Source organism: Penicillium subrubescens (assembly GCF_028828155.1).
Source record: "Penicillium subrubescens strain IBT 31985 chromosome Unknown utg000002l_segment0_segment0, whole genome shotgun sequence".
Lineage (NCBI taxonomy): Eukaryota > Fungi > Ascomycota > Eurotiomycetes > Eurotiales > Aspergillaceae > Penicillium > Penicillium subrubescens.
In genome coordinates, this window is record NW_026643152.1 from 3,269,806 (window position 1) to 3,296,067 (window position 26,262).

The 26,262-nt window shown below is 50.5% G+C and overlaps 12 protein-coding genes across 12 annotated transcripts; 5 read left to right on the forward strand and 7 right to left on the reverse strand.

Annotated features, from left to right (window-relative positions):
* Positions 1–262: 262 nt before the first annotated feature.
* Positions 263–3,022, reverse strand: N7473_002559 (uncharacterized protein; the record flags this gene model as incomplete). The annotated part of the gene is made up of 1 exon (XM_057148499.1): positions 263–3,022. The coding sequence occupies one exon, from the start codon at positions 3,020–3,022 to the stop codon at positions 263–265; it is 2,760 nt and encodes a 919-aa protein (XP_057012153.1).
* Positions 3,023–4,542: 1,520 nt separating this feature from the next.
* Positions 4,543–5,895, forward strand: N7473_002560 (uncharacterized protein; the record flags this gene model as incomplete). The annotated part of the gene is made up of 1 exon (XM_057148500.1): positions 4,543–5,895. One exon carries the CDS (start codon positions 4,543–4,545, stop codon positions 5,893–5,895), a length of 1,353 nt encoding a protein of 450 aa, XP_057012154.1.
* A 241-nt stretch (positions 5,896–6,136) lies between these two features.
* On the forward strand, positions 6,137–8,245 carry dbp9 (ATP-dependent DNA/RNA helicase). Its single transcript, XM_057148501.1, has 4 exons — positions 6,137–6,352; positions 6,406–6,482; positions 6,547–7,025; positions 7,087–8,245. Exons 1-4 carry the CDS (start codon positions 6,160–6,162, stop codon positions 8,165–8,167), a joined length of 1,830 nt encoding a protein of 609 aa, XP_057012155.1. The 5' UTR covers positions 6,137–6,159; the 3' UTR covers positions 8,168–8,245.
* Positions 8,246–8,364: 119 nt separating this feature from the next.
* Positions 8,365–10,185, reverse strand: N7473_002562 (uncharacterized protein; the record flags this gene model as incomplete). Its single annotated transcript, XM_057148502.1, has 1 exon — positions 8,365–10,185. The coding sequence occupies one exon, from the start codon at positions 10,183–10,185 to the stop codon at positions 8,365–8,367; it is 1,821 nt and encodes a 606-aa protein (XP_057012156.1).
* A 306-nt stretch (positions 10,186–10,491) lies between these two features.
* Positions 10,492–12,004, reverse strand: N7473_002563 (tafazzin). The gene is made up of 4 exons (XM_057148503.1): positions 11,694–12,004; positions 11,608–11,626; positions 11,434–11,526; positions 10,492–11,360 (listed from the first exon to the last, which is right to left on the reverse strand). The coding sequence occupies exons 1-4, from the start codon at positions 11,893–11,895 to the stop codon at positions 10,547–10,549; spliced, it is 1,128 nt and encodes a 375-aa protein (XP_057012157.1). The 5' UTR covers positions 11,896–12,004; the 3' UTR covers positions 10,492–10,546.
* Positions 12,005–12,316: 312 nt separating this feature from the next.
* On the forward strand, positions 12,317–13,104 carry N7473_002564 (mitochondrial 54S ribosomal protein mL60). The gene is made up of 3 exons (XM_057148504.1): positions 12,317–12,390; positions 12,470–12,699; positions 12,777–13,104. Exons 1-3 carry the CDS (start codon positions 12,350–12,352, stop codon positions 12,827–12,829), a joined length of 324 nt encoding a protein of 107 aa, XP_057012158.1. The 5' UTR covers positions 12,317–12,349; the 3' UTR covers positions 12,830–13,104.
* Positions 13,105–13,272: 168 nt separating this feature from the next.
* N7473_002565 (uncharacterized protein) lies at positions 13,273–15,486 on the reverse strand (the record flags this gene model as incomplete). The annotated part of the gene is made up of 1 exon (XM_057148505.1): positions 13,273–15,486. One exon carries the CDS (start codon positions 15,484–15,486, stop codon positions 13,273–13,275), a length of 2,214 nt encoding a protein of 737 aa, XP_057012159.1.
* A 1,238-nt stretch (positions 15,487–16,724) lies between these two features.
* N7473_002566 (FAD-dependent monooxygenase) lies at positions 16,725–17,611 on the forward strand (the record flags this gene model as incomplete). The annotated part of the gene is made up of 2 exons (XM_057148506.1): positions 16,725–16,740; positions 16,890–17,611. The coding sequence occupies 2 exons, from the start codon at positions 16,725–16,727 to the stop codon at positions 17,609–17,611; spliced, it is 738 nt and encodes a 245-aa protein (XP_057012160.1).
* A 1,665-nt stretch (positions 17,612–19,276) lies between these two features.
* N7473_002567 (uncharacterized protein) lies at positions 19,277–19,597 on the reverse strand (the record flags this gene model as incomplete). Its single annotated transcript, XM_057148507.1, has 1 exon — positions 19,277–19,597. One exon carries the CDS (start codon positions 19,595–19,597, stop codon positions 19,277–19,279), a length of 321 nt encoding a protein of 106 aa, XP_057012161.1.
* A 1,413-nt stretch (positions 19,598–21,010) lies between these two features.
* On the forward strand, positions 21,011–21,613 carry N7473_002568 (uncharacterized protein; the record flags this gene model as incomplete). Its single annotated transcript, XM_057148508.1, has 1 exon — positions 21,011–21,613. The coding sequence occupies one exon, from the start codon at positions 21,011–21,013 to the stop codon at positions 21,611–21,613; it is 603 nt and encodes a 200-aa protein (XP_057012162.1).
* A 424-nt stretch (positions 21,614–22,037) lies between these two features.
* N7473_002569 (glutathione synthetase ATP-binding domain-like protein) lies at positions 22,038–23,721 on the reverse strand. Its single transcript, XM_057148509.1, has 3 exons — positions 23,436–23,721; positions 22,465–23,372; positions 22,038–22,399 (listed from the first exon to the last, which is right to left on the reverse strand). Exons 1-3 carry the CDS (start codon positions 23,689–23,691, stop codon positions 22,148–22,150), a joined length of 1,416 nt encoding a protein of 471 aa, XP_057012163.1. The 5' UTR covers positions 23,692–23,721; the 3' UTR covers positions 22,038–22,147.
* Positions 23,722–24,502: 781 nt separating this feature from the next.
* N7473_002570 (uncharacterized protein) lies at positions 24,503–25,027 on the reverse strand (the record flags this gene model as incomplete). Its single annotated transcript, XM_057148510.1, has 1 exon — positions 24,503–25,027. One exon carries the CDS (start codon positions 25,025–25,027, stop codon positions 24,503–24,505), a length of 525 nt encoding a protein of 174 aa, XP_057012164.1.
* Between the last annotated feature and the right edge of the window lie 1,235 nt (positions 25,028–26,262).

A 26,262-nucleotide genomic window follows, 5' to 3' on the forward strand; every position in this document is an offset into this window, starting at 1 on the left:
CAAGTTATTGGAGGTTTCATGAGATTGGTAACCAAAGAATTCAAATGATTCGTAATGGTTCGGAAAAATTATCGCCTACAATGCACGTTTCTAACATTGGATAGTCGAAAAACCATACATGTGCCAATAAGAAAGTATTACAATAGATGGTGATCGGTACAGGTCGAAATCAACAACACCCATGTATTCATTCGATCCGAGCTTCGGGGGTATCAGAGCAGTATTAATCATCCTCCACTAAGAAAATATTCAAAACAAATCACTAGGGAGTGGTCTTCCCATTAACGGGAGCTTGTGTCTGCGACGACTCCAGAGCTTGAGTGTAGATATGAGGTTCAAGAGTCGCCACAGACACCTTCGTAGGTTGGTCCTTGGGAGGAGGGGTAGGAGGAGCGGGGGTTGCCTGTCTTTCCAATTCCTGTCGAAGATGTTCCACTCTGGCACGGCTGACATCTCCTTGGCTGGCCAGGCTAACCTTCAGCCAGTCATTCGGGGTCGCCAGATACTCCACAGAGCTGCGCATTCGCATGACACACTCGCGGTAGAGGCAATTCTGCTCGAACCGCCAACTGCATAGGAGAGCGCGAACCATGCCACCCTCCCGACCGCAGATGAGCGCAACCACGGGTGGTCGCTCTGCAGCTATAACTGAGACAGTCATGTTTCCTGTATCCACGATCGTGAAAAGACGATGGCCCTCGGGAACGTTCAGATTCTTGGCTTCCTGCTGCCACCAGCCTGGATCTTGAGGTTCCATTCCCTCCCGAGTCTTTTTGTTGCGTAGATTCTTGGCGAAAATCGTCGACGAAGGTGCATAGGTCAGGCGGTGATTGAAGTTTCCATAGATGATCTTCTCAATATCTCTCAAAGACATGGTGCCTTCGAATCCTACCAGATGGCAGGATACACCCGTTGCACCGCTGTTGCAAAGCTGTCGTACTGCCCACGGACTGAACCAGGAAATGATCCAAGCGCACCCAACGAACAAGGCAACACCGAGCAGATACATGGATATGTCGATGGAAGTCTGGTTATTGAGGAGGGAGAACTCGAGCGATATGGCCGACGAAAATAGACCGAAGCCGGTAAGCAGGAACCAAGCACCAGCATAGACGGCCTTTTGCGAGATTGTCGCGCGGAACCCGTTCAGATCTTTGACATATTTGACCCTAGGGAAATCCTTCCACCGGATGGGAATACCACGGCATCGATCCAGAATAACCGTGGGCGTGTGCTGATCGTCGCCGATACCAACGACACTGCAGGTGGGTTCTATATCCCAGAGATGGACCGAGTATTGGTCGCGATCGGCAATGTTCCTCAGAATTGTCTCGCTTTCGGCCACACTGTTGTTGCTCTGAGCTAGCTGTTCAAGCTCGCTTTGAGGGAGATGAGATGGCCACAGACAGACAAGACGCTCAAGTAGGTTGTCACTATCATTCACAAGGGACAGTCGTGCAATAGCCTGGAAAGGGCTATCCGTAGGATTGGGGCTGATGCGGTAGGCCAGGAGTCCCATGGCGGCATAAGCCATATCTGCTGTCGTGTAGCCTTGTACGTCTTTACCCGTAGACAATTGAGCCATGGCTTGAACAGCACAAGTGAACAATTGCAATTCGCTGAGCTTGGTGGTGTTGGTGTAATGATTGACGAGATGGCCGATCACATCTTCACGCGATTCACCGTACTGTTCCTCATGGCTTGAGTGGAAACGAGACGTTGGCCCAGGCCAGAAGCTGTCGTACATATCCGTCAAGGTAACATCAAAGTGTGGGAGATCTTGGTCATTGTTTTCAACTGTATCAGGGTTCGAAAAGCAATATCGAATTTTGCCAGCTGCAAGAAGGACCTCTGGTAACGTCCAGATGCGCTGTCCCCATATCCTCTTCTGCTCAGGGTCGTCGCTAGGTAGGACGACATAGACTCGCTTTGCGCAACGAACTGCATCACAAATCGAATGAACATCCTTCGTACGTTTAGATTCTGCCTTTGCCTCTTCAGTCTTGTCGTTCACATCGTCGGGTGATACACAATCCAGGTCAACCCAGAACGCCTCCACGAGGGGTTCATCCGGGTGTTTATCTCTGTTCTCATGCTTCAGCATAGCTTCTGCGATGCGATAGAAAAACGGTCGTAGCTCGTGGTCTTTCTTGCCAAGGTAATTTGCTCGGGAGAAACTGAGAAATATGTAGGACTGTAGCATTCCCGTTTTCGGATCGCGGAGCTCGGTGGTCTCTTTGACGATCCACTGCTTGGTTACGGGGTCTCTCACCACCAAGCGTCGAGGAATGGTAAGCTTGGTGAGCTGCGATTGTGGTTTCGTATTTTCGGGTGACTGGTCGAGTACATTGACAGCGTGTTTGGGCCAATACCATTGCACGTTCTCATACTCATCGTAAGGCTCGGCGGTGCCATCATCACTCCAAGGAGCGGTGACAACTTGAATAGAGAGCAACAGCTGAATGATCCAAGCAAGTCCCAAGGTGCAGAGAGTTGCTGCTATCACATGAACGATGCGCTGAAGGATAGACAATGGATCCTCTTTGCGTTGTCTCCCGTGTCTGTCAGCGTCGTCCTCGTCATCATAGCCACTCTCATACTGTTCGAGTCCCAACGGGTTCAAGCAGAGTTCCGCAAGTGCGATGATAAGCGGCACATGTCCTTTGATCTTTCGGCGGCTCCAGTGACGAGGGCCTGTGTCGTCCAATGCATTCGAGGCCGCTTGTACAACCAGTCGACGGGGGTACTCTTTATTCGTGCTGTAATAAGCGTCCACATCGGGGAATTTCTCGTGTTCGTTGCCCCGCCAGGGATTTAGATAGCGTCGCTTTCGGTATACTTGCTTAGAGTCCTGCAGCTCTAGCATACGATCCTCTAATTTGCGTGCACTGATAGAGGGCCGATGGGCTCTGCCCTCAACGGACCAATGCCATTTACCATCGTATTGGTTCTTCAGGTGTTTTTCAGCCTTTTTGATCTGGCGTTGTTGTTCGTCACGGTGCGAAGACATAGACGCACCCATCTTGACGGTTGCGACAGCGTCGCTGGGAGAAATAGAAGCTCCCTCGACAAGAGACTCGCCAGGTTTTTTGCTGTGGAATGATAGAAATTTGTACAGTTCAAGCTAGGTAAGTTTGGAAGGGGAGTTTGGGCACTATTTGTTTGGCCCACCTTGACCTAAACAGCATAGTCCTTGGGAAATAAGAGGGGCGTGGCGTCAGCCGTAATCTCTCTGAGCTGAGTATGGGATCAACGATCTCTGCAGCCATCAAATTACTGTACTTGATCAGTAATCGGGAAATTCATAACTGGAGTCAGCAAATTCACTAAAACTAGCATCACGGTTTGCTCATTCGACTACTTTTCCCGTCTTATCATTTGTCTTCGTCCGCCAGGACACGCAGAACATCAAGCAGCATTGCTGAAGATTACGACAACTGGCTCTCAGAACTTCTGACAGCATGCATGAGAGCCGCAACACGTCGACCCTGAACAGTGAGCACCAGCAGTTTGTTATTCGGCATATGGAAGGGGCGTGGGGGCCAAACTCTAACAGCCAATTATGGGCCGCTTTCAGCCCCAATATATTAGCCAAATAAGCCTCTCGTATTCCTTTTAGGCGATGATAGGCTGAACTGATGATTCTGGCAAATGCTCTCAGTGGGCTCTCGGTCCCCTCGACGGTCGGGCCAGCGCCACGTAGACGTGATAACGGCTAGACCCGAGGGGACCAAACCTGGGCAGTACCCAAAAGCGAAAGGCTTCATGATGTGTAGGAGGGCCACTTGATACAAGGCTTGTCCGATGGTGCCCTCCAACCTTGTATCAACTGACCATGGGCCGATAAAAGCAACGTTTGGACCCTCGGACGGCCAGCTGCATCTACAACGAAAAATTTTAGCCCCAATTAAAATAGTGTGACCATCTTGCAGTTTGTCAGTTTGTCGGAAGACCCTAATCTTCCCAGGACAATGGATCATCCGTGGGGCTACAGTCCTTGACGGCCCGTGTTACCCACATAAGTGACAGTTTACAAATCCAAATTTCAATCGGGAGAGAGAAAGTGCCTAACCAGAAACGCTTTCAATTTCCTCGTTCTAAAGATGCCTTTACAATGCCTATCGTATATTAAGTGATTCACAGTGGATCAAATATCATCTCTTGATCTATCGTGACTCAAAAGGATGATTCGGGAATTGTGCCGGGGACTTATGGGACCCACTGCAGGTAGAACCAACTTCCTCCTTTGCTTTTCCCTTTTTAAGCTACAAAGCGCCAAGTCGTGCTGACTTTTGCGCCAGGGCCCGCCTCACCAGCCGTCTACCCAACGAGCGTCCATGCATTCTGCAGTCATCTCTTAGCACCGTTTGAGGCGCTATCCCACGAGGCGTGTGCGGTCTGGGGCTTCGAGTTGCCTGCTATTGACATTGAAATAATTGGGTGCTAGGATCTCAGGATGGAGATTCCTGTCTGGATGAATAAGATCACTTACTCTCAACCTCGATCCCAACCTACCTGACCATAAACCTCAAACGGCTACACATGTACCCTTGGCATGCAAAACTCGCTTCCTGGGCTGAGGGTACGGGTCTTCACATCGATGCCCTGGGCCTCGTTACGCTCCTCGGAGCGGAGGAGATGGATCGCAGCATAGGGAGACTCGTCCCGAGCCTCTACTTTGATTTTTTACCCTTGTTAGGAGCGTTTGTTGTGGCAGGGAATCGATTCACCGAAAAGAAGCCCGGCTTTACACTGTACAACATCTCCGAGGGGATAATGACCACCGAACTTGCTGGTTGGTTCTCCAGATGGCTTCAAGGACAAGAGCTATATCGAGCCCGCAGCGTGGTCAAATGGGAAGTTGGTAAACGACCTCCTAGATGGAGGTCGTTCCTCATCGGCCTACTTCTTATCAGCGTTCCCTCTTATGGAGTACTCATTGCGCTCACTGTATTAGCGGCTGATTGGTGGGGGTTTGCAAATGTCATGGCCATGATCGTTTCGGTGATTGTCAGATACTTCCAGGTTGCACAAAGTCAGGCTGGTATCGATGAGAATATCAAGCAAGCCCAAGACGAGGCTCAAAGATACAATTATGCGCAAAAACTCGAAATCTATGAGACAGCGCTGGCACGCCACCACGAACTGCGTCAGAAAGGGATAATCAGTGAGGACGCAAAATTGCCAGTGGAACCCAAGGATCCATTTGCGATTGCCAAAGTGATTGTCATTACCGAGGACTCAAAAGCTGTGACTATTGCTGCGCCCAGATATCTGGTCAAGCAAGCCTTTACAGCCAGCCCCCAAGTTCCAAATTCTGTTCTCTACACAGCATGTCAATGGACTGGCTGGGTTGCATTCGCGGTACATGTTATTAGCATTGGCATGGCAGGTCTCTACACTCAAATCTGCTCGGTCGTCATCATACTTGTTGCTACCGTCCTGACGGCTCATAAGGTGGGCTGTGAGGATTCAAGACTCTGGTCACTCCTCCGAAGCAAACTTGGACATGGCATAGACGAAGACCTGGGATATAGCTGTTGGGTTAGCTCAAGATTGAAGGCTACCTTATCTTCTTACCCAGCGTCTTACACTGACTGGAGTGACAGCCAAAACGAGCGCAAACTCCCCAGTGTGCAGGAAACAGACGAGCTGAGAGGAGTCTTGAGACGAGGCCGAAGAAACCCGACCGACATTGAATCATCCAGCTCGAAGCCGGAGGTTTCGATCAAGATTCCAGAGCGTCGTCAAGATCTGTATGCCTGGTTGGACCTGACAGCAGAGGAAGATAGTCATCTCAACTTTTGGGGACTCATACCCCATAACCAGGAGTGGAAGAATCTGTATCTAGAAAAGAAAGCCAAGCACCGCAGGCGGATGGGTGGTCATTTTTAGAGAAAGAAGATATCAGACTTAAAAACCAGGTAGGCCCCAGTGCCACGGAGTAATACAAGTCAAATTAAAGCACTTCTTTTTTGAAGTTATCTTGACTGTTGTTTTGAATTTTCCACATCGGGCAAAGACGTGATGATGTCAGCATCAGTGATCCACCTGCAATTCACTCACCGCCTGCAAAAATCTCACCGCCCGAGGAAATTTCCCAAATTGATCTTTTCGTCTTCAAGTTGGGGAATTATACAATAATACAGCACAGCAAAAATGAAGCGCAAGTTGGATGCAAATGATGTTCCCTCTCCCGAGCCTGCGGGCAAGGATGAGCAGGAGTTTGATTTCGAAGCCTTGAACCTCGATCCGCGTTTGCGCCAGGCTCTCATCAAAGAAAACTTCAGCAAGCCGACTCTCATCCAGGCTAAGGCGATTCCGCTGGCACTTGAAGGAAAGGATATTCTGGGTAAGCCACAGACCTGAACGTATCTCTTTTAAAGTCCATACTAACATAAATAGCCCGCGCCAAAACTGGCTCCGGAAAGACCGCTGCCTATATCCTCCCAGTCCTGCAAGCCATTCTCCAACGGAAATCTGTCAGTCTTATCGGATGTTACGCCAGTCAGGTAGAACGATTGCTAATATATCCCTCAAAAACAGGCCGATCCCTCCTTGAAAGCCACCACCGGTCTCATTCTCGTCCCCACTCGCGAGCTTGCGGAGCAGGTTCAAAAAGTTATCACCTCTTTCACTGCCTTTTGCGGAAAGGATGTCCGATCCGTCAACCTCACCCAGAAGTTCTCCGACGCCGTGCAGCAGACTATGCTTGCCGATTTCCCCGATCTGATTGTTTCCACGCCTACTCGAGTCCTGGCCAATGTCAACAACTCCGCTCTGTCGCTCGAGAAGCTTACTCACCTGGTGATCGACGAGGCCGACTTGGTCCTTTCATATGGATACGACGAGGATATCAACGCTCTGTCCAAGGCCATCCCCCGTGGTGTGCAGACATTCCTTATGAGTGCTACCCTGACCTCGGAGGTTGATACTCTCAAGAGCCTCTTCTGTCGCAGCCCAGTGATTCTGAAGTTGGAGGATCGGGAAGAGAAGGGTGCTGAAGTCAGCCAGTTTGTGGTCAGGTATGTAATTGGTGATTATCAAGTCTCTGGCTATGCACGCATTCTAACATATCATTTGCAGATGCGCGGAAGATGAGAAGTTCCTCCTTACATATGTCATCTTCAAGCTACAGCTGGTCAAGGGCAAGGTTATCATTTTCGTGGGTGACGTGGACCGTTGCTACCGTGTGAAGCTTTTCCTGGAACAGTTCGGCATCAAGAGCTGTGTTCTCAACTCAGAGTTGCCCATCAACTCCCGACTACACGTTGTCGAAGAATTCAACAAGGGGGTTTACGACATTATCATCGCGGCAGACGACCAAGAGATTATGGGCACACCCAAGCCTGCCAAGAAGTCGCAGGACGTCGAAGAGAATGCTGAAAAGAAGGAAGAAATTGGTAGCAGTGAGGACGAGGAAGAAATGGAGGAATCAAGCAGCAAGCAAAAGTCTAAGAAGCGCAAGATGTCCAACAAAGAAAAGGACTACGGTATCTCGCGCGGTATCGACTTCCAAAACGTTGCCTGCGTTCTCAACTTCGACCTCCCCACCACCTCAAAATCCTACACTCACCGCATCGGACGTACTGGACGCGCTGGCAAGGCCGGCATGGCACTCTCGTTCGTCATTCCCGCCGACCAATACGGCAAGCACAAGCCCACGTCAACCCCCACCGCTAGGAACGACGAAACCGTTGTTTCGAAAATCATCAAGCGTCAAGCCAAGGTTGGAAACGAGGTCAAGCCTTACCACTTCGAGATGGCGCAAGTCGACGCCTTCCGCTACCGTATGACCGACGCCCTGCGCGCTGTCACCCGTCTTGCCGTGCAAGAAGCTCGTGCCCGTGAGATCCGTCAAGAGCTGATCAAGAGTGAGAAGCTCAAGCGCCATTTCGAGGAGAACCCCGACGAGCTGCGCCAACTGCGCCACGACGGAGAGTTGCGTGCTGCCCGTGTGCAGCCGCATTTGAAGCACGTTCCTGATTATCTGATGCCTGCCAAGGGACGTAAGGGTATCTCGAAGATGGACGTGGGATATGTCGGTTTCACAAAGACGAGCGAGAATCGCATTCGGAAGGCTCGTGACCGTAATCGCGCTCGTGGGAAGGGCAAGAAGGTTGGGAAGGTGGATCCTTTGAAGACGTTTAATCGGGGCCGAAAGTGAAATAGATATGGAGGAGTGACTAGACATATGCTATGATACCATTGTACAGTTGGACTGGAAAAAATTACATTTTGCGATCATTCTTATCTTATTCCAAGATGTTTTGTTAGGAGTCTCCGCAGACTCGAGTTGTATCTCTACTAAACAAAGTATATGTACATCTATCAGTTGAACACCCAGAGCTTTCGAAACATGTATCATGAACGCCTTTGCTTGGAGTGGCTTTCCCAAGACTCTTTCTCTCCTCCGGTAAACGCCTCGATCCATTTTCCACGCCCGGTCTTCCTGATAGCCCGAATTTCAACGCACATCTCTCTCGCCTTACTAACCGCATCGTGCCAGGCCTGACGCTCTTTATCACGACGATACGCCCAGCGCTCCTCCTCCACATTCCATGGTAGCTCTGTGGGAGGAGGAGTTCGTGGAGGATCATTGAGATCCACCGGGTCCTGCATAGAGAGATTTTGGAAAGCATTGACCGGCGCATGAATAGAACCGGCCAGCGACGAAGGCGAGAAGTACGACTGAGCGGGCAGGCCTTGAATTGCTGAGATATGTCTTTCGATAGGTCGGAGAAAGTCCTTGTCTGCTGGGTACTCGAAGCCCGGACCTAGGCCAATCCATTCAACATTTCTCCAAGACCCGTTCCATTCTGGGCCTGATGTGCCCGGGCGGCAGGGTAGGCCATCTGGGTCAGTGCCCGTCCATGTCAGCGCGGGAATCCATTCAGAGCAGCCTTCGAGATCCAGCCATTTCAGGCAGTAGGTATAACGAGAGAGCTGTCGAAGGATTCCTGCTGCTTCTGCCCAGTTGTTTTCCATTCCGGAGTACGCATCTGTACCGCCGTGGACGAACGTGGGGCCATGGTGATTCGGTGGGCGCATACGCGGAGGAGCGGCATGAGGGGTTCGCGTGGGAGCGGGCCAATGGGCCAGAGACAAATGTGTGATGGTTGAAAGACGGGAAAGAAGGTGGAGAAGGGAGTTCCAGCTTGCAGCGCCGGGGACTGGGTGCGCGAGGGAGAGGTAGCGGAGATTGGTGAAGCGAACATTTTGGCTGATGGGTTTTGGAATGGAACCAATCGTAGCAGCAGATGGAGTGACCTCCTCCGCAGAATCGCCATCGATTTGTTCATCCCACGAGGCAGGGAGACCCTCCTCGGGCACAGTTTGGGAGACTGCAGGTGCTGACTTTGCGGGGATGAACAGCTCGCTCGAGAGTTGTTTGAATGTCATCCAGTAGCCCAATGCCCACGCCAGGTCCAACCGGCGGGTATTTGTATCAAGATTTGCAACCTTCTCCACGTCAGCTTCGTCTCCATCCCCAGCGTTTTCAGTGTTATCAGCCTCGGTGAGAAACAGTGGTTTCAGGCCTCTCATCCGTCCTTTGAGTGGCTGAGTTCTCGCACGAACCGCATAGACGGCGACATAGCTGAGCAGGATCTCTTTGATATGAGGAGGGAAATGAGCCAGGAATGGTCCATCGTAATCCAAATGCCAGGCCCATTTCAAGGCCATGGCCTTGAGAGCTGCATGAAGTAGACTAGACTTGGGTGGCAACTCTGCCCCCGGTAGTCTGTCTAGACGATATATAATAGTTTTGTCATGTCCGGTAGTCGCCAGCGCGACTTCTTCGGGGGATCCTTCTCTGTACCCCGACAGCCAGCTGTTTGGGGGCGGAGGCCCCGGGGTTAATCGGACTGGGCGCCCGCCGATGACGGTACGGCGAGCACCAAAGCGAGGCCGAGGTGGCGGGGTGTCTGGGAGCTCCAGGAGATTTCTGAGAGATGGATGAACGGATCCTTGGGAGTGAAGAGATCGTGAAGAGGTCGGAGTGTCGTGCTCGGAGGAAATTCGTGCTTGTGTGCGACGAAGATGGCTGATCAGATCGTTGACTGAAGGCGAGTCAGATGTTGTGGAACCTGCAGGTCGATCATTCTGACGGGGTCTGGAAGTGAGAGAATGATGCGGAGTATTTGTTGGTTTGAAAACAAAAGACTTCTTCTGTTTTTTGGGCATGAGCGATGAGTCGTTGACGCCGTGGGTGGAGGAAGCAAACGCGAGGCTGCAGCTCCCCGCGGAACTGATGTACGGATCTTATCGCTTATCGCCCCTGACCCATCGCAGACTATGACGTCTAACCATTGGGGGCCAGTCTATGACAAGGCAAGTATAGCAACATCTCATCGAATGTTATTTGCCGCCATATCCCAATGCAAGGCGACTTGGTTCCACAAGGTAGAATATTATGATATGGTTTCCTTATTGCAGCTGAGGGATGGGGCGAAAATGTACCAAAGTGTCAATGCACAACACAATGTTGTAGCTCTATCATGAAATCTATACACGCTATTTACACATAATAATTGTACAATCGGGCTCAGATATCCCGAACCCAAGAATCGTCCTTCATATGGCCCTCTCGCTGAGGGCCTTCCTCAAGCCACGTCTCGACGAGACCTTCCTTCGGGTCTTCCTCGGGAAGGCCTCGGGACCGTCGTACATCAAGAACAAGATTCCTGATCTTCATGGTGACTTCTTTGCGCAGCTCCACTGCCTCTTTGTTGTTCAGCAGTTCGTCACTCAAGACGCCAAAAGGCAGATCTCGGGATTCAGCATCCTTCTTCTCGACCTTGGCCCTCAGCTTCTGCCAGCGGTTTCGCATCTCCCCAAAGACCACCTCGGAGTCCACCTTGGATCCGAATGTGACGCTGACCTTCTTGCCAGGACGAGGGAGGAATCGAGGGAACTCTCGACTCTCGTGCATGATATCGTCAAAGCCCTCGATCCACATAGGGACCACGTCCGGGCACTCGTTCGCCTCGAGAATGAGTCGCGCAATGCCCCACTTGAAGTAGCGCATGGTCTTACGTGGTGCCTGGTGGATCTTGCCCTCGGGAAAGATGTGAACCCACGAGTGTGAGTTGCATGAGAACGCGGAAGGAGCCATATGCGCATCATCGCCATGAGTGGTATATGCGATAGAGAGGTCGGAGAATGGATCGATGCAAACGTTGTGACGGCTAAAATACTGGAGCTCGGCCGGGGCACGGTGATGGTCGACCGGGAAGGGGCCCTTGGACAATAGTCGAATCGCCTGTGTGATCGCAGGTTGGCCTAGACCGCCGAACTGGGAATGCGCCAGACGGTGTGTCGGGAGGACCTGTCCCAAGGCAAAGAAGAGAGAGAGCGGCCTGGACGCATAAACTGTATCAGTAAAGCGATCCCAATATTATACCAACACCAACTTCCCCCACAATAACCCACCTGCCCTGAAAGCAGATATCATGACTGCCGAATGACCATCGCTTGTTCCAAAATCGCGTGGGAAGTATTCCCCAGACTAACGGATCGTCCATCCTGGTTTCCGCGGCAAAACGTCAGTTCCGATGGTTGTTTGCAATGCGAGCTCGTTTCTCGAGATCCTTTCGGGGAACTTACACGCTGATGTGGTTCGAGACTATGTTGAGAGAAATCAATCAGCAACCAAGTCTCAATCCCAAGTACAGAATCCCTGGCCGACATACCTGTAATCAAACCCTTTGTCCTTTGCGACGGGTCCTGCCTGGAGTCCAGCAAAGCCGTGAAGGCCTCACCACCATGAACCTCCGCACTACTCAATGCCGACAAGAATCCGCGACACAGCCCGGCCACCCCCCACATAGTGATGTTGGACATGGCCCGCCATGGGAGAGACGGGCAATCTGCCGTTGTTGCGCCGGAGTCCATAGTGTTGGGAAAGAGTGGAATCTATGAAACCTCCATAGACGAGAGTTGACTCTCGGACACGCAGCGAGTGGCCTGGGAATATAAAGTCTCCCCTTTGGCTAAGAACAGGAATGATTGTGTAGGGAAAACACGGCGACTGCTCGGCGAACACATTTATTCTCTCGGGATCATGTGACTGAACCCGGGGTAAATACTGTTCCAACGATCGTCCAATTCCTTTACTTCTTATGATTTACCAACTTAACTCTACACTAGGCCCTCAAAACTCCTCTACAGAGAGATATATCGTTCAATTCCCCTGATATCTTCTTGTTCTGTTGCTGGTCTTCCATCCACTTTGCCCAACAAAAGTGTATACAACAAAAAGGGACCGGGCGCACGGACCAATTGCATTCCCGACTTCAAGCACGATTTTGCCCGCCACGCCGTCGTCTTCTCTCTGCAAGCCGCAGCCATGTTCAAGCCCACATCGCCCCTGCTCTCGGGTCTTCTCTGGTAAGGATGCTATTTGCACAAGTCAAGGAAATTGCACTATGAGTATACAGAGCTAACAATTTCCCTTTCCGGCTCACAGGAAGGTCCCTTGGCGTCTCTCCTCGCCCCAGAAGGCCCGGCAGCGCAAGCGTCTGCGCGCCGTGGATCAAGTCGTTGATACCCTCAGTGCAGCTCTTGCCCGACAAGGCCAGAGCACAAAGGCCGTTGAGCGGTGGTACGCCGAGATGCCCCGTGAGGAGGAGATGCTCCCCAAGGACAAGTACACCATCTTCGACAAGAAGGAGAAGACCTACCGGAAGGGTATTCACAGTATGTCAATGCCTTGGAAAAATTCTGCGCGTCACTTGGAAGATTATGCTAATGATTTTTTTTCTCCCTCTTTACAGAGCTCCCCAAGTGGACTCGTGTGAGCCAGCGTGTGAACCCGCCTGGTTTCTAAACTCTCCATCGTTGCACCACCCCTCTACGACTCGCCGATATATACCCTCGTCAGCTTGTCAATCGGCATTTGTATTATACTCTTGAGCTTCGACTTTACGCCACCCCTTCGATCCGGTGGCTAGTCTAGGCATACACAACAACATAGGAAGGATTCCCGGAGTTTTTGGCAATTGAGAAAACACCGCCGCAGGCGCTCGGAAGAGAATGCTTTTGGCTTACATTGTTCCATTACCCAGCGTTAGACACTGTGACACAATCAATTTGGTTTCAAGGACTTATATTCAATGCTTTAGGCTCAAGGGTATTTTAACAATAGGACAGCAAGGATAGACAAGACCGTGGTACGTAAGGATATAAAATCGGGAGTGATCGATATACCGGATATAATCCGATCATGAAGAGATAAATGAGCGTGGTGCGTTGGCAAGCCGCAAGGCGACACTAAGACGCAGCCTGGGGCTGTCCAGTCTCTTTGGGAAGCAGCTTGACCGACACTGTACGGCAGCATTTCTGAACCTTCGATGAGACCTCTTTGACCCGGTCTCGATTGGCACGGCCCTCATGGACAAACTTCTGCAGACGATATCCCCGGCGGACTTGCTGCCAGTCTTCGAGCTTTTCCTGCCACCCAGCGCCTCCTTCATACCACGCATTCTTCTGTGCTGTGGACATCTCAAACCCCTGGGGCGGCTTGGGGAAGATCCAGCACGCCGGGTCAATTTTCCCATCTGGGGGCTCCTCTGCAGAGTCTTCATATAATTCGACTGTCCGAATGGCGTTTCGAATCCCAGACACTCTCCTCTGCTGGTTGACTGCAGCCCGCCATGAATCGATTCGCGGTATCTGTGCTCGTTTCCGTGTAGTGGGTGGGTACTTGAGCCTCGGATAACGATCATTCTCGTTGTCAGAAGGACTGAATCGTGGATCTCCCCATTGCCGTCGATGATCAATTGACACTCTCGAGATGGGATCAATCACTAGCCAGGTCTCTCTGTTGAGCCAATGGTTGGCAAGTAATGCAAAGTGGTATGGCTTTTGCCCAGGTGTCATCTCGTTGTATACCCACCCCAGTTTGCGTTTCAATTGGTCCATCAGTCGCACCTCCCAGTCGCTCAGCTTCGCGATTGACATTTGTTCGTCTTTGACATACCCATCCACGCCACCATCCATGCAGTTCGGCAGTGTTGCATATCTATTTCGGGCTTCGACTCTAGCTCTGGCCATCCCAGATTGACCCCAAGTTGCTTGGAGTTTGGGTCTATGAAGATCCGGTGTATCCGCATCTTGCCACGAGTGCCTTAGCTTGTTTGGAGTGTGTGCAGCCAACATTGTCGGCTTCTTAGGTGGCCTAAATATGGCTGGCGCGGTGTTGAACCTGGCAAGCTCCGTATCCATATCGACAGACGTTGCAAGCTTGCGTCTTTTCCCTGGATTGGCATCATGGCTGGAGGTCAAGGAATTCTTCGCAAAAGGTGGGTTTGCAACCACAGGGTCCTCTTTCAACGCCTGTTGAGGTATATCGCACGCGCTTTGCTCCGATAAGTAACTGGCCAGAAGAACCGTGAGGGGCGTTCCTGGCGGTCCAGAGGAATCCCGAAGATGCGGCTGTGCTATTCCTGTCGCTTTCACCTGCATCTGTGCTGACCACGCTCGATACTTTCGCGGAATGCTTCCACTGCGAAAAGCAGGTCTCGGTGCTTCCAGGGATCTTTGGGGATTTTGGTGCACACTGGATTCGGAGCTGAGCTCTGCGACATGGGAGCTGTTTTGTACAAATGATAGATTTGAGAGACGTCGCATCCGCGGGGAATGTTCCTCTGCCCATGAAGCCCTTTTCTGAGGACCACGTCGGCTGTTGATGGAGAGCGGCAAAGGGTGAACATTGGTCGGCAGGGTCAACAAATGCCTGACCATCCTTCCATCCACTCGCAGGCTACCTTCAGCCCGGTCGTCGGAAGATCGGGTGTGTGCCCGTGAGGGTGGTGTAAACATTTCCAGCGAGATTGAAGAAGCCGTGCTGTTTTCAAAGCGGTGCTCGTTGAGGCTGATTCGCGACAATGGCTCGGCGATATCAATGATTTCGGGCGCATTTCCAATTGATTCAGAAGACTCGGATTGCTGACTGGTCACCAATGCGCCATGACACTCTATAGAGGATCGCGGATATGGAACGTGCACAGCGGGCATCTCCTCATAGCTCTTCAGGAATTCCGGTACCAGCTTCAGTCGATTTCGCTTGGCCCGGCGTTCTTCCATTGCTTCCAGGCCAGGATCCCACCACATCCACTGGTAATCACGTTTGGGTGACTCCCAGGCCAGCCACTCGCGAATGTACCTGAATTTCCTTCGAATGAATGCCTTGTTTCTCTCGTGTGTCTCCGTAGTGACCCAGCCATACCAGGTTCTGGCATACCGAGTCGTCGTCAACTTGCCGTCACACAACACTCTGTGCCTGGTCAATGACCCAAAAAACTTGCCAACCTTCCAGAACAGAACGGAAAGTATAAAGATTCCCACTGTTCCTACAAACAGCTCGATAAAGACTGTAGGGTCGATGAAGGTATTCACCGGGACTGGCCTGCCTGGTATTTCTTTACCATGGCCTGGCGTAGATGGCGAAAATGAGTGGTACTGTCGAGTGTTCAATGGAGCCATCTGCTCGGAAAGAGTGAACCCCTTCGGAAAGTGATAAAGATGCAAAATCTCGCCACTTTATTCAAGAGAATGTCGAATAAGTTGGTGTAGTTTGAAGCTTGAAGAAGCAAAGTTGTAGGTCGGCGCTCCAGTGAGGAAGTCGCCTTCCACCGCATCCAGCTCTAACAAATTCTCGTTTTCACACATTATGACCCTACTCCAGGGCAATAAACGGATACTGAACTCGAGTCTTAACACAAGTATCTGAATGTTATAAAGAGAATTCCAGTGATGATATGACACGTCGCGTTTTCAACATGTTGTTCATCATACGGCTCAATTGTGCACTAAAAACGAGGCAGACGCTGAAGAGCAAGTCATGACTTCCAAGATTCCTTCGAACTTTCGACAGCGTTTCCGAAATTAGCAATCCCGAGAAGCATGTCTATTACGAGACAGGCTGCCAGATTCTCGTGAAACTTTTTGCAGTCGCGGTTATTACCAGATTAGTGAAGGTGCTCGGACTCGGTGATCGGGGCCGATTTCTTGGGGATATGACAACGGCATGGCAGCCTGGCCTGATACGGTAATTTGCGGGCCTCAGTCTTATACAATTGGTTCCTAGACACTCACCGGGCTGTTCTCATTGGTCAGTAAGCAAATCATGGCAGGGCTCCGCCATGTTCCTACATCAAGCATTCCGAAAAGAGATCTAGTGGCGTGTCATCGGAGGGGTATGGAGTTCGCGCTGTCAAGCCAGAGAACCGCGCAGAGTATACTAATCGTAATCACTATCCATAGATTTACGGTCACTCTCCTTTCTATATTTGATTTCGCGCTCCATGTCTGATCAGACTTCCAGCCTTGCAACCAGACTGTGTAAAACCCAAACGTAATCTATGATCCTGAAGGCTTATAAAAAGCTGATCCTCCGAACGTCTTTCTGTATCTTATAATCATAATCCATTTCACTGTACAATTATGTACAATTATTCATGTCTCCAATCCGAGTCGCGATTATCGACGCAGCCCCGTAGGCCTCACACTCGCTCGGCTTCTTCTAAACAAACCTAACGTCGACTTCGTTGTCTTCGAATCTGAAAAATCTCGAGATGCACGTAGGCAAGGTGGCACTCTCGATCTACACCCAACGACAGGCCTCGCGGCCCTGGAAGAGGCCAATCTATACGATGAATTTCTGAAGCGAGCCCGGTTTGACAGAGAGGCGTTGATCATTTGCGACAAGGACCTCACCAAATATGTCGAATTGTCAGGGTCAGACGAGAACTCTTCTCATAGAACACCAGAGATTGATCACATCTCTCTCCGAGAAATGCTTCTGAATTCTGTTCCTCCCAGCAAGATCCGATAGGGCTATCATTTACGTACCATTGACGAAGATCACAATTTGATTTTTGATCAAGGTATCGAGACTGGATTCGACTTTATTGTGGGTGCAGAAGGTGCCTGGAGCAAGACCCGCAAGCTTGTATCGGATCAAACGCCAAATTATTCTAGAATTTTCAGTATCTCATTCGAGATCCCCAATGCGAAAGAGACAGCACCCGAGTGCTATAAGCTCACAAACTGTAGATCTCTGTTCTCCTACACCGCTAGCCGAGCTATCATGCCACAGTATCTAGGAGATGGTAGCATCGAAGTTGGTGTCTATATTACACAACCTCATGATTGGGCTGAGAATCTTTCATTGAATACCCAGAACATTGAGGCCATTAAAAAGGTCATCCTGGATGAGTTTGAGGGCTGGGCGCCTGAACTGCTGCAATTCATTCGACATAGTCAGAATGCAGAATTCCGTCCACTTTATATGCTCCCTGTCGGCTGGACGTGGGAGAATCGCCCCGGTGTAACTTTGATTGGCGATGCGGCACATGTCATGACACCTTTTGCTGGTCAGGGAGTGAACCTGGGAATGCAAGACGCCATGATGTTGTCTCGTGCAATTATCAAGGGAGCCAACTCGCCAGCTCCCAAAGATGCTTTATCAAACGAGATCAAATCATTCGAGAAAGACCTCTTTATCCGGGCTAAAGAGACCGCAACTTTGACGAATGATCTGAGGACCATGTTTTTTTTCAGCGGCCTGCTTCGATCCGTCATTGAACAGGTTGTTTTGCGTAAATGACCTTCTATAATAAGAGCCTTCTACAACGTGCCAAATACCCACTGAAGGCTGCTCTTATCTACTGTTACTACTCGGTGTTTAAACTGTGGCACTGACGATGCCATGTTTATGCATCGTTTCTGTTAATCTATAGATGAATGTCCGCTCTCTGTACTCTATCTGCTTATTAGCGTTGATCAAACTTATTTCAAATCTAGATCATTGTCTTCTCTCTCCTGGATTCATTGAGATTATTTCAGGCAAGAATGTGACACGATTGCCTCACTTACTTTCACAAGTTCCATTTCTGCTCCCCCATGCATTCCGTGATCACATTCTCGACGATGTCATCGACGAGATTCAGTTCAAGTGACATGTCAGATCAATTACAAGCATATTCCTAGTTTCTCAAACAGGTATTAAGAAGCCGGATTGTGTTTCAGCCGTTCCAGGGGTCTATCAATTGTCACATGGAAGGACCCAAAGGATGGGTTGCTGTATCCCGCCCTTTTGGTAAAGGGATGACTCGTGTTCACCCGGTAGAAAAGGACAGAACTATAAGCAGGATTTGAAATAGTATCAGATCGAGGGACGATCGGGGAATCGAGCTCTGCGAGGATTGGCTGGGTTGTTTGGGTCGTTATGAGGCCTTCCTAATTGGGTAACCTTATGGTCCACCGCCACACCGCTCCAGCCACTCCTTGCCTTTAGCCACGGTCTAGCCACTGCGGCTGAGGATGTGGCGGTGCGACTATTGGCTTGGTCCCAATTTGGGTCTTGAACCATTTTCCTACTTCGATCCACATTGCATGACCCACTAAGAAAACAAGGTTGGTTTAATTCGTTTCTTTGCTTTTTGTTGGGGTTTCTTGGGTCTTTTGGCTTCATGCTGGTGGACGGGAAACGTCCCTGATGTGTCCTGTGTTTGGCTGGGTTCCGCTCTTATTGGTAGCGGTTGTTTGGATCTTGAAGGTATCCGCAGGATTGCCCTTGCAAAGATTCCTCGTATGAGCATGATTCATCTCATCGCGGATTTAGATTCCGCTGCATACGTGACTGCACGATCCTTGGATGCGCTCTCTCTGATCCCCTCAGGCACCGCGCTCATATCTCACGGGCTGCAGTCTGCAAACAACTCCATCAACTCCAAATCGGGTAGCACGATGCATCCATTGTGTGACCAGGTTTTCTCCTATCTCTGCATTACCAGGAAATCCAGACAGAATGGCGTTTCACAAAGACACCTATCACCGCGTCCGGGAGTTACCGCTGCAGTGGGCGGGGAACCCAAATGATGCGAACTATTGACTGGTCCGTGCCAGATCGACGAAATGATCGTCGACCCTAGCACTGTTAGGGCGAAAAGTCTCAGGTGCAGGCCAGCGGCGTATGTTGGTGGAAGCTTCGTCCCTCGTGGAGCCGCTTCTCAGATTTCTCAAACCCCTGCTCACATCTAGCTCACACATGGTGCCGATGATCTTCTCCCTTGTGGTATTGTGGAGTCTTCCCTGGCGGAGGTACCGCAGAGGGCCTCGCAGTCTCGAACCAAGAGGGACTAGAGGTGAGGCTGATGACCCGTGGTAACTGGATAGCAAGGTTGTGGCTGGTGATCGATAGAACTATCGCCTCCTTTTTTTAGCCATTTCCCTAGGCAGCACCATTGCTCGAGTCTTTGCAGTACAACAATTATCTAGGACAATTGTGAAGAAAAAAAATGGAAGCGCACTCCAGAGCGCTACGCTTCAGATATGCTTCGGAGTGGCCGATGGGATTGACGACATACTTACCAAAGAAGCCTGGGCCACCAGCCGTCATGCGCCACAGGTCAACGTTGGGGTGTGGCTTTACCTCTGGGGGATCGGCTACCCCCTGTAACAAGATCTTGGCATCTTGCGGTCTAACCTCCCAGCTTGTCCTCCCTTGATCAATCGCATGGATTCCAATGGTCGTCACAGTCATGCGCTGTTTAGGGTTTCCCGGAACCAGCGGCTTTTGGGCACAGACCATTGCTGTCTTTGATCGTAAGGCATGACCCAGTTGAGGTGACTGCATGCTAGTGTCGACGCCACATCTTTTTGATGTGACCGAAAAAGTGACGGTGACAGCTGCGACGGCCCAGACAGTTGACACCCAAACCAGAACCGCCAAACAAATTCTGAATATCTTCAATTCGATTCAATTCGATATCAAAAACTGGACCAGAAACTCCTATCACACTCACAGCAGGCGGGGTCAAAATGTCGAGCGTATGGTGGAGATGGTCAAACTATCCGTGCACGAAACTATTGACAAGTCGAAAAAAATAATTCCAGGCCTCGAGGAGTCTCTCAATCCTGTACCTCCACCGGTTTGTCTCTGCACATGAACGTCGATCGCGCATGCCAAGGCGCCTGTCTGATTCGATTCTTCGTCAAGCTGGCCCCGGGAGAATCGGTAGATGGGCGTGCAAAAATCAAATCAAACGCACAGCTGCCAGGTGGAACTCCCTTTAGGCCCTAGGGCCTGAAATTGTCCAGTGCCTGTGGCTCCCTAGTCGATCCACACGCTAGCATCAGATCTTCCCTGCGTATCTGGATATCTCAGATCTAGTACCTGCTTTGACTACCCCCTTCCCTTGGTCCATTACGTACCCGTCGATCAAACCACGGCAAAGACCAGGAAATTCAATTTTCCTTTTCCTCAACCCTCCTTTCCTTGTCCTATTTACCTGGAACGTGTTGCTGCAAGGATCTCTCGTAGATACCGACACTCCACTCAACCGGCCCGATGATCTTTCCGTTTCTTTTTTTTTTTGACTTTCTATCGATGATTCCAGTTATGTTCTTTCATTGGATTCTGTTTTTTTGACTTTTGATTTTTTCCCCCTTCAGTTTGACTTTTTGTCAATCTACTAAGGGTTTCTGATCTCCAATTTGTGATGCGCACAGCATTACGGCTGCCTTGGCTAAATTGCGGAAAGACGGTCACCGATTTCCGTTGATGCGCTCATCACTCCGCGCCGTACTTTGGCCGGTGGCGACATCTACTAGCTCCATCGTTTACCAAGGCCTAATCAGGAACAATGAGGCCGTAATATGTTTGGCAGTGAATGGGTCTCGGTTGCTGCCGGGAAGGTATATGAAGACCCCATGAGGCACCTATATCAAGGAGCCTTTCCATCAAGTATCATTCTTCCAAACCTCATATCTTATAATTCTAAACTCTATCTCATACCTTTTGCCCCTTTGATCAACCTCGGTCTTTGTTATAAACGGTCCTACCACCCTCCCAAACTTTATCGTCGGATCCACTCCATTTATACTCTCCTGATCCTCCTCCTTCATTGTCCCCCGATTGGTGCAGAGCAGTTCCTTTGAACCTTGGAGATTATATACTTCATACTACCCAAGCAACATTTAAACCCGTCAAATCTCATCAACAATGGCTGCTCCTCGTGAGTTCAGCTTGACATTCGAAACTACCCCGCCAGCGGCAGTCTGCCCCGGTCTCCCATTCACTGTCCCCGTCATAGTCGCCGTACGACCCATTGGAACACCCTCTCACACGGTACAACTAGTCGCCAGCGCCAGTCTGCGCGATGAAGCCGGCACGAGCGCTGCCACTGGACTCGGCGGCAGTCTCACCGCAATGGTGCGGAGCCGCACCGAGCCCTCAATGAGCGGCTACGCCAAATTCGCCGGACTCACCATTTCGCGACCAGGCAAATACCGCATCCGCGTCATGCTCAGTACATCCTCCGTCAACGGCGTTATGACCAAAGAATGCGTTGATTCGGGAGTTATCCATGTGCACGCCGCTGCGCCGGCGGCCCAAAGGCCAAGTGGGTCTTTCTCTTTTTCCTTCCCTTTCACCCTATCCTATCAATTCGATATCACCTCCGGCTTTTGTCCAGAGCGCCCCCACTCCTCTTTACCGAAGCGCTGGATCACCGAGATGGCTACGGCATGGTATTGGGTCCCTTTCCAGGGACTTGGAATGGTTACCCCTCTGATTGCCGTTTCTGGACGCTTGCTGATGTTTTGAAATCTCTAGCTCCCACCACGGTGGCAAAGCTGCAACGGCTGACAGCTGAAAATTTGGATATCTCGGTGGCGGATATCGCGAAGTGGCAGAGTGCGTGAGCGGGTGGTGGAGTGGAGGTTATCTTATTGGGTGTCATTGTGGAGTTTTCCGGTGTTTTCTTGTTGTCTGATTCTGATTTAAGGTCTTTTGCTTTGAGACATTTCGTTTAGATCGGCCCTTTCATAGTTCTGGAGCTTCCTCTTTGGGGGTCGAAGTCCGAGGTGCAGTTCACTCTTTGTGACGCACCTATCAAGATAGCAATTAGTCGGAGCCTGGTAATGAAGTCATTTCTTATCTTTCTTTTCATGAAAGAATCTTTGTTACAGGGTCACCTCGAGAGTGGCATGGGTCAAATATTGGTAGAACTGTAGAATTGTTTGCTTGTGATGAAGTGATAGAGGAGAGGCTCTTTCTATTTTCGGTATACGAACCATGTCCCTGCATTAGGTGGAGAAAAAGAAATTATATGATCTACCGTGCATTCCGTCAAACCCTTTAGAGCATCTTTGCTTCTTGCATCTTGCTTCTATGGGATAGAACTGTTTCATGGCCAGGATAACATCGAGGATGGACAATCCATGATTCTCTGAGTAATGGGCTGTCATAGTTGCGCAACTCGCCTAATTTCGGCGCTGATGCTAGCACATACTTCAGAAATGTAGCATAGTCCCATCCCATGCTATCAGCGGCAAGACCCATCAGGCTTGTCTGGTCATCCCGTCCTGGGCGACCTGGTCCGGTGATATTCTACAAACACCAACATTAGTCTCACCGACAGCAGACCTTTCTTCGTCGTAAAGAGCCATACATACCGGTTTCATATTAATATCAAACAACGCGAATCGCGACTTTGGCCCGAATCGCCGAATGTCTATCCGCAGAGGGGCTCTCGTCTGTAGCAGGCCAGCTACAGTCTCGCATTCTCTCATAATAGCACCATATGCCGGATCTGCATCTACCTCCTCGGCTGCCACAGCGCGCGAATTCAAAGTCACTGCTACCTTTCCGCTATAAGGGGCGATTCCGTCCACATGGTTGAAGCGAGTCACTGGCGGCAGAGCCCAGTGTCGGGTGAACCGATCTGAAGGTTCCTGTTCTGGAACATCTCCTTGACATGGAGGCATTATAGTGATGGTGCCCTCTTCACCGTTCAAATATTCCTCCACTAGCACCCGAGGCGATTCATCAAAGAGATTGGCAATGTGCTCAGACAATTCGACTGAATTGCGACAGATCTTCACGCCATGGCTACCTCGACCGCGCACCGGCTTCGCAACAATCGGACAGTCGCTCTCTTTAACAGAAGCCAAGACAGTATCCAATGTCTTTTGCACAGCCTTTTTATCACCATTCAGAGTCCTGGGATCATCAATTGTCCACGATTTCGGTAGTGTCAATCCACCATGCCGACGCAGACAATCATTTACAAAAGACTTATCATCAAATTGATCCGCACACAGCGGCGGCTGCCCTATAACCCTAACCTCCGCCTCATACGGCGTCAAAAGTGCTGAATTTTGCAACGGATGCTCACCAAAAAGTACTGTGTTAGCCCAAAGGTGTGTAGCACCTTTGTTCAATGCAGTCAGGATGCCTTCCTGAGTATCAGGGAAGCACCAATGGTCCTGATTGGCAGGATCCGGCTCCTCCACTGGGGTAAGCACGTTGGTCCCCGAGCGGGATAATGTATATGCAACATCAGCCCCGGAATCGCGGTACCCTGAGTATAAATTATTAGTGCGCCTAGTACTATGCCTTTACATTCGTCTCGCGCTTGTCTTACCACCGGGCTTGGGTGGCTTGCTCACGCCACCATACATTGGCGGTGGGAGAGCCTGGTAAAGTACCGCCACAACGGTCTTCGTCGGGGCCATTTTCGAATAGAGCCTTCTAGCCTCAGCTTGGTGGTGACGCTGTATATTTTTCGATGTGGAGTGGAATGTAGATGCAGGTGTTGATAGCTGAATGTGGGGGCGAAATAGGCGGACGGGATGGCCGAAGGTGCAGACTTGGCTTGGAATCCGAGGACGAAAATTCATTCCAAATGAGATAGAACCACAAGATTTTATAGTATTTCAAGTGCGAGCAAATTGAGAAGGTAGCCTTGTCAATTTTTATCAAGTTCTATGTAAGTCGCGTGGGATAGCTCGGAGAAGTTCCGATCCGATCCTCGGAGGTGAAGTGCTCCGAGTGGAGATGGAGCGCTCCGGGTTCCAGTTGAAGTGTTGATCATGACAATGGAGGGCGATGACTATTTTACGAAAGCTACAGAAGAAGTTGCGAGATTCGGAGGAATTCAGGCTGAATTGTTATAATGAAAACTATCGGAGTATAATTGACTCGCAACTATAGTGACGCAACAATAAAGTGTCCAGCTCCTTCAAGGAGACAAAGACATGATAGAGAAACAGACATGGAGACATAATTCGTTTCGTCAAGAAATAGGATGTTTGATTGTCGAAAAAACCGACTAGATCCTTCGATCAGCACATGAAGTGATCAGGGCTCATGATATAGAATCAGAATAATGTCGTGGTCCTATAATAGGCCCACCACAGTACAGCAGTACAGTGGTCAAGACATCGTTCATTCCCCGGATGCAGTCAAACACCCTCTTCGGGGGCAGCACCCGGGGCAAGACTCAACGGTGAATGAGAAATGGGGCCTCTTTTCTGGTGAATTTGATTTGACTGTCGATTCGAACCTGCACTTGGGGCTTATCGTCCGCGTATAAGATGAAATACTTCATCACGCAGGACAACCCATCACAGAAGTGCGTCTGAGCGAAAAATTACCACAAGCGGTGGTTTTGATTAAATTTTTTTCTGGTAATTGGCACAGCGACATGATTCAGCTCTCCTTATCGTGGTTGCGGAGCTTCTCAATGCCATCGCGGACAGTTCCACGAACACTGAAGCCACCAAATAGCCAGTCGTTGGAGTGCCGACCGTAGTGGTTGACGGTACCACTGTAGCGACGATAGTCGTCACTGTTCTTGCGGGTTGGAGTGGATGCCCGCTTACTGGTGTACTCCTGCTTGGGAGACTGGGGGTAAGTGGCCTCGGGAGACATCTGGTCGGGACTATGAGAGCGGTGGTATTGATCAAAGTATGACGACCCGGGAGCGCTGCGGGGAATGTCTCGAGGGTTGAAGACACTGGCCGAGGACTGGCGCTTGTGTGATTTGGGAATGTCGATGGGAGTAGGAGACTTGCTTCCTGATCGGAACAGTTTGGCGGCCAGTGAGTTGGATAGTTCTCGGCCTCGTTTTTTCTCGTCGGAGCGTTGAGTGCTGCGAGAGGAACAGGTGGTAGCTGAGGTTTGAGACAGAGACCGCTTTGGATAGGTGTCACTGTTGTAGGATTGGGAGTGCATCACTTGGTGGGAAAGTATAGAGAGGTTGTGGTAGGAAAAGAATTGAAACTTCAAGCCACCGAGGCCCGGGGACACGGGGTTATTACTTATACCTCTCCAATTCCTCTATTTCACCCATCACCCTAGCCTTTCTTCTCTCTTTCACCCCAATTTCCCCCCCCTTCTTCGCTTCACGGGGATCGTCAACCCTCGTAGGGCAACCAACCAAATCGCAGTCCGCTTCGAACCTGGTGGAGAGAATGCCCCAAACACACACACAGCCAATCGGAGCCACGAGAGTCTCCAGCAACAGCGGACCGGGCCAGCAGCAGACCAACCGGAGTCCAGAATTAACGACCGCGTGGTTCCACCGGTAAGGTTTAGCGGGCGTCCGTGTCGGTGAGATTTCAAAGCACAGAGACCCAGAGAGTGTTTAGCCCTCGACTTGGGCCAATCCCATATTCTTTCTGCCTTGGAGCCTCCTCTGCCGGGGTCCATTCTATTCCGATACACCTGCTATTATCAGTAGGACCCCGCAGTTTCACCGCTCGTTGCATCATCATCATCATCGTCGCTACAGTATCATCTTCACCACCCGAGAGGGCCACGTCGACTCGCGTTGCAGAGTTGCAAATATCTATCATGTGGTTGCAGCTGTTCCACGTCGGGCCGCACCAATATACTTTCCTGGGTTTCTTTCAAAAACGACACCTCAGCAACTTTTGACTCTCGGAAGCTGCAACACTGTCCAGCTGAGCCGTGTGCAGTCCTGTCGTCCTTATCTGGCCCCTTCCATAGGGCTGGTGTTCCCCACTTCTCGGAGTTAGGCAGCCAGGTTTTCCAAGCATCCTTGGAGAATTGTGACCTCTCTTCGTCAGAAGTGGGGCACCCCGCAGACGGCTTGGCCAATGTTCCTTCACGAGGCTCTGCGAGGTCATGTTGTTTGCCCTGAATACGAATGCGGCATTCATTCATGCCTTCGCATTTGCACCACGAGTCCAACAAAAGTCTCTTGGCCAACTAACAAGACTTGGAGGATTTCTTATCGCATCCACTCAGCTATTTGCACCCACAATCATCTTCACCAATCACCACTGATTCACTGAGACAGCATCCCTTCTAGCGGCCTTCGAGAAAGCCATCGTAACCGAGGGATACGGCACGTGTTAATGAACTGTCCTGTTTAGGTCAATTAGCCCCCACGCAAGGGTACATCAGTCAAGAAATCACGGCTGAGATTAGGATTCATCGGCACG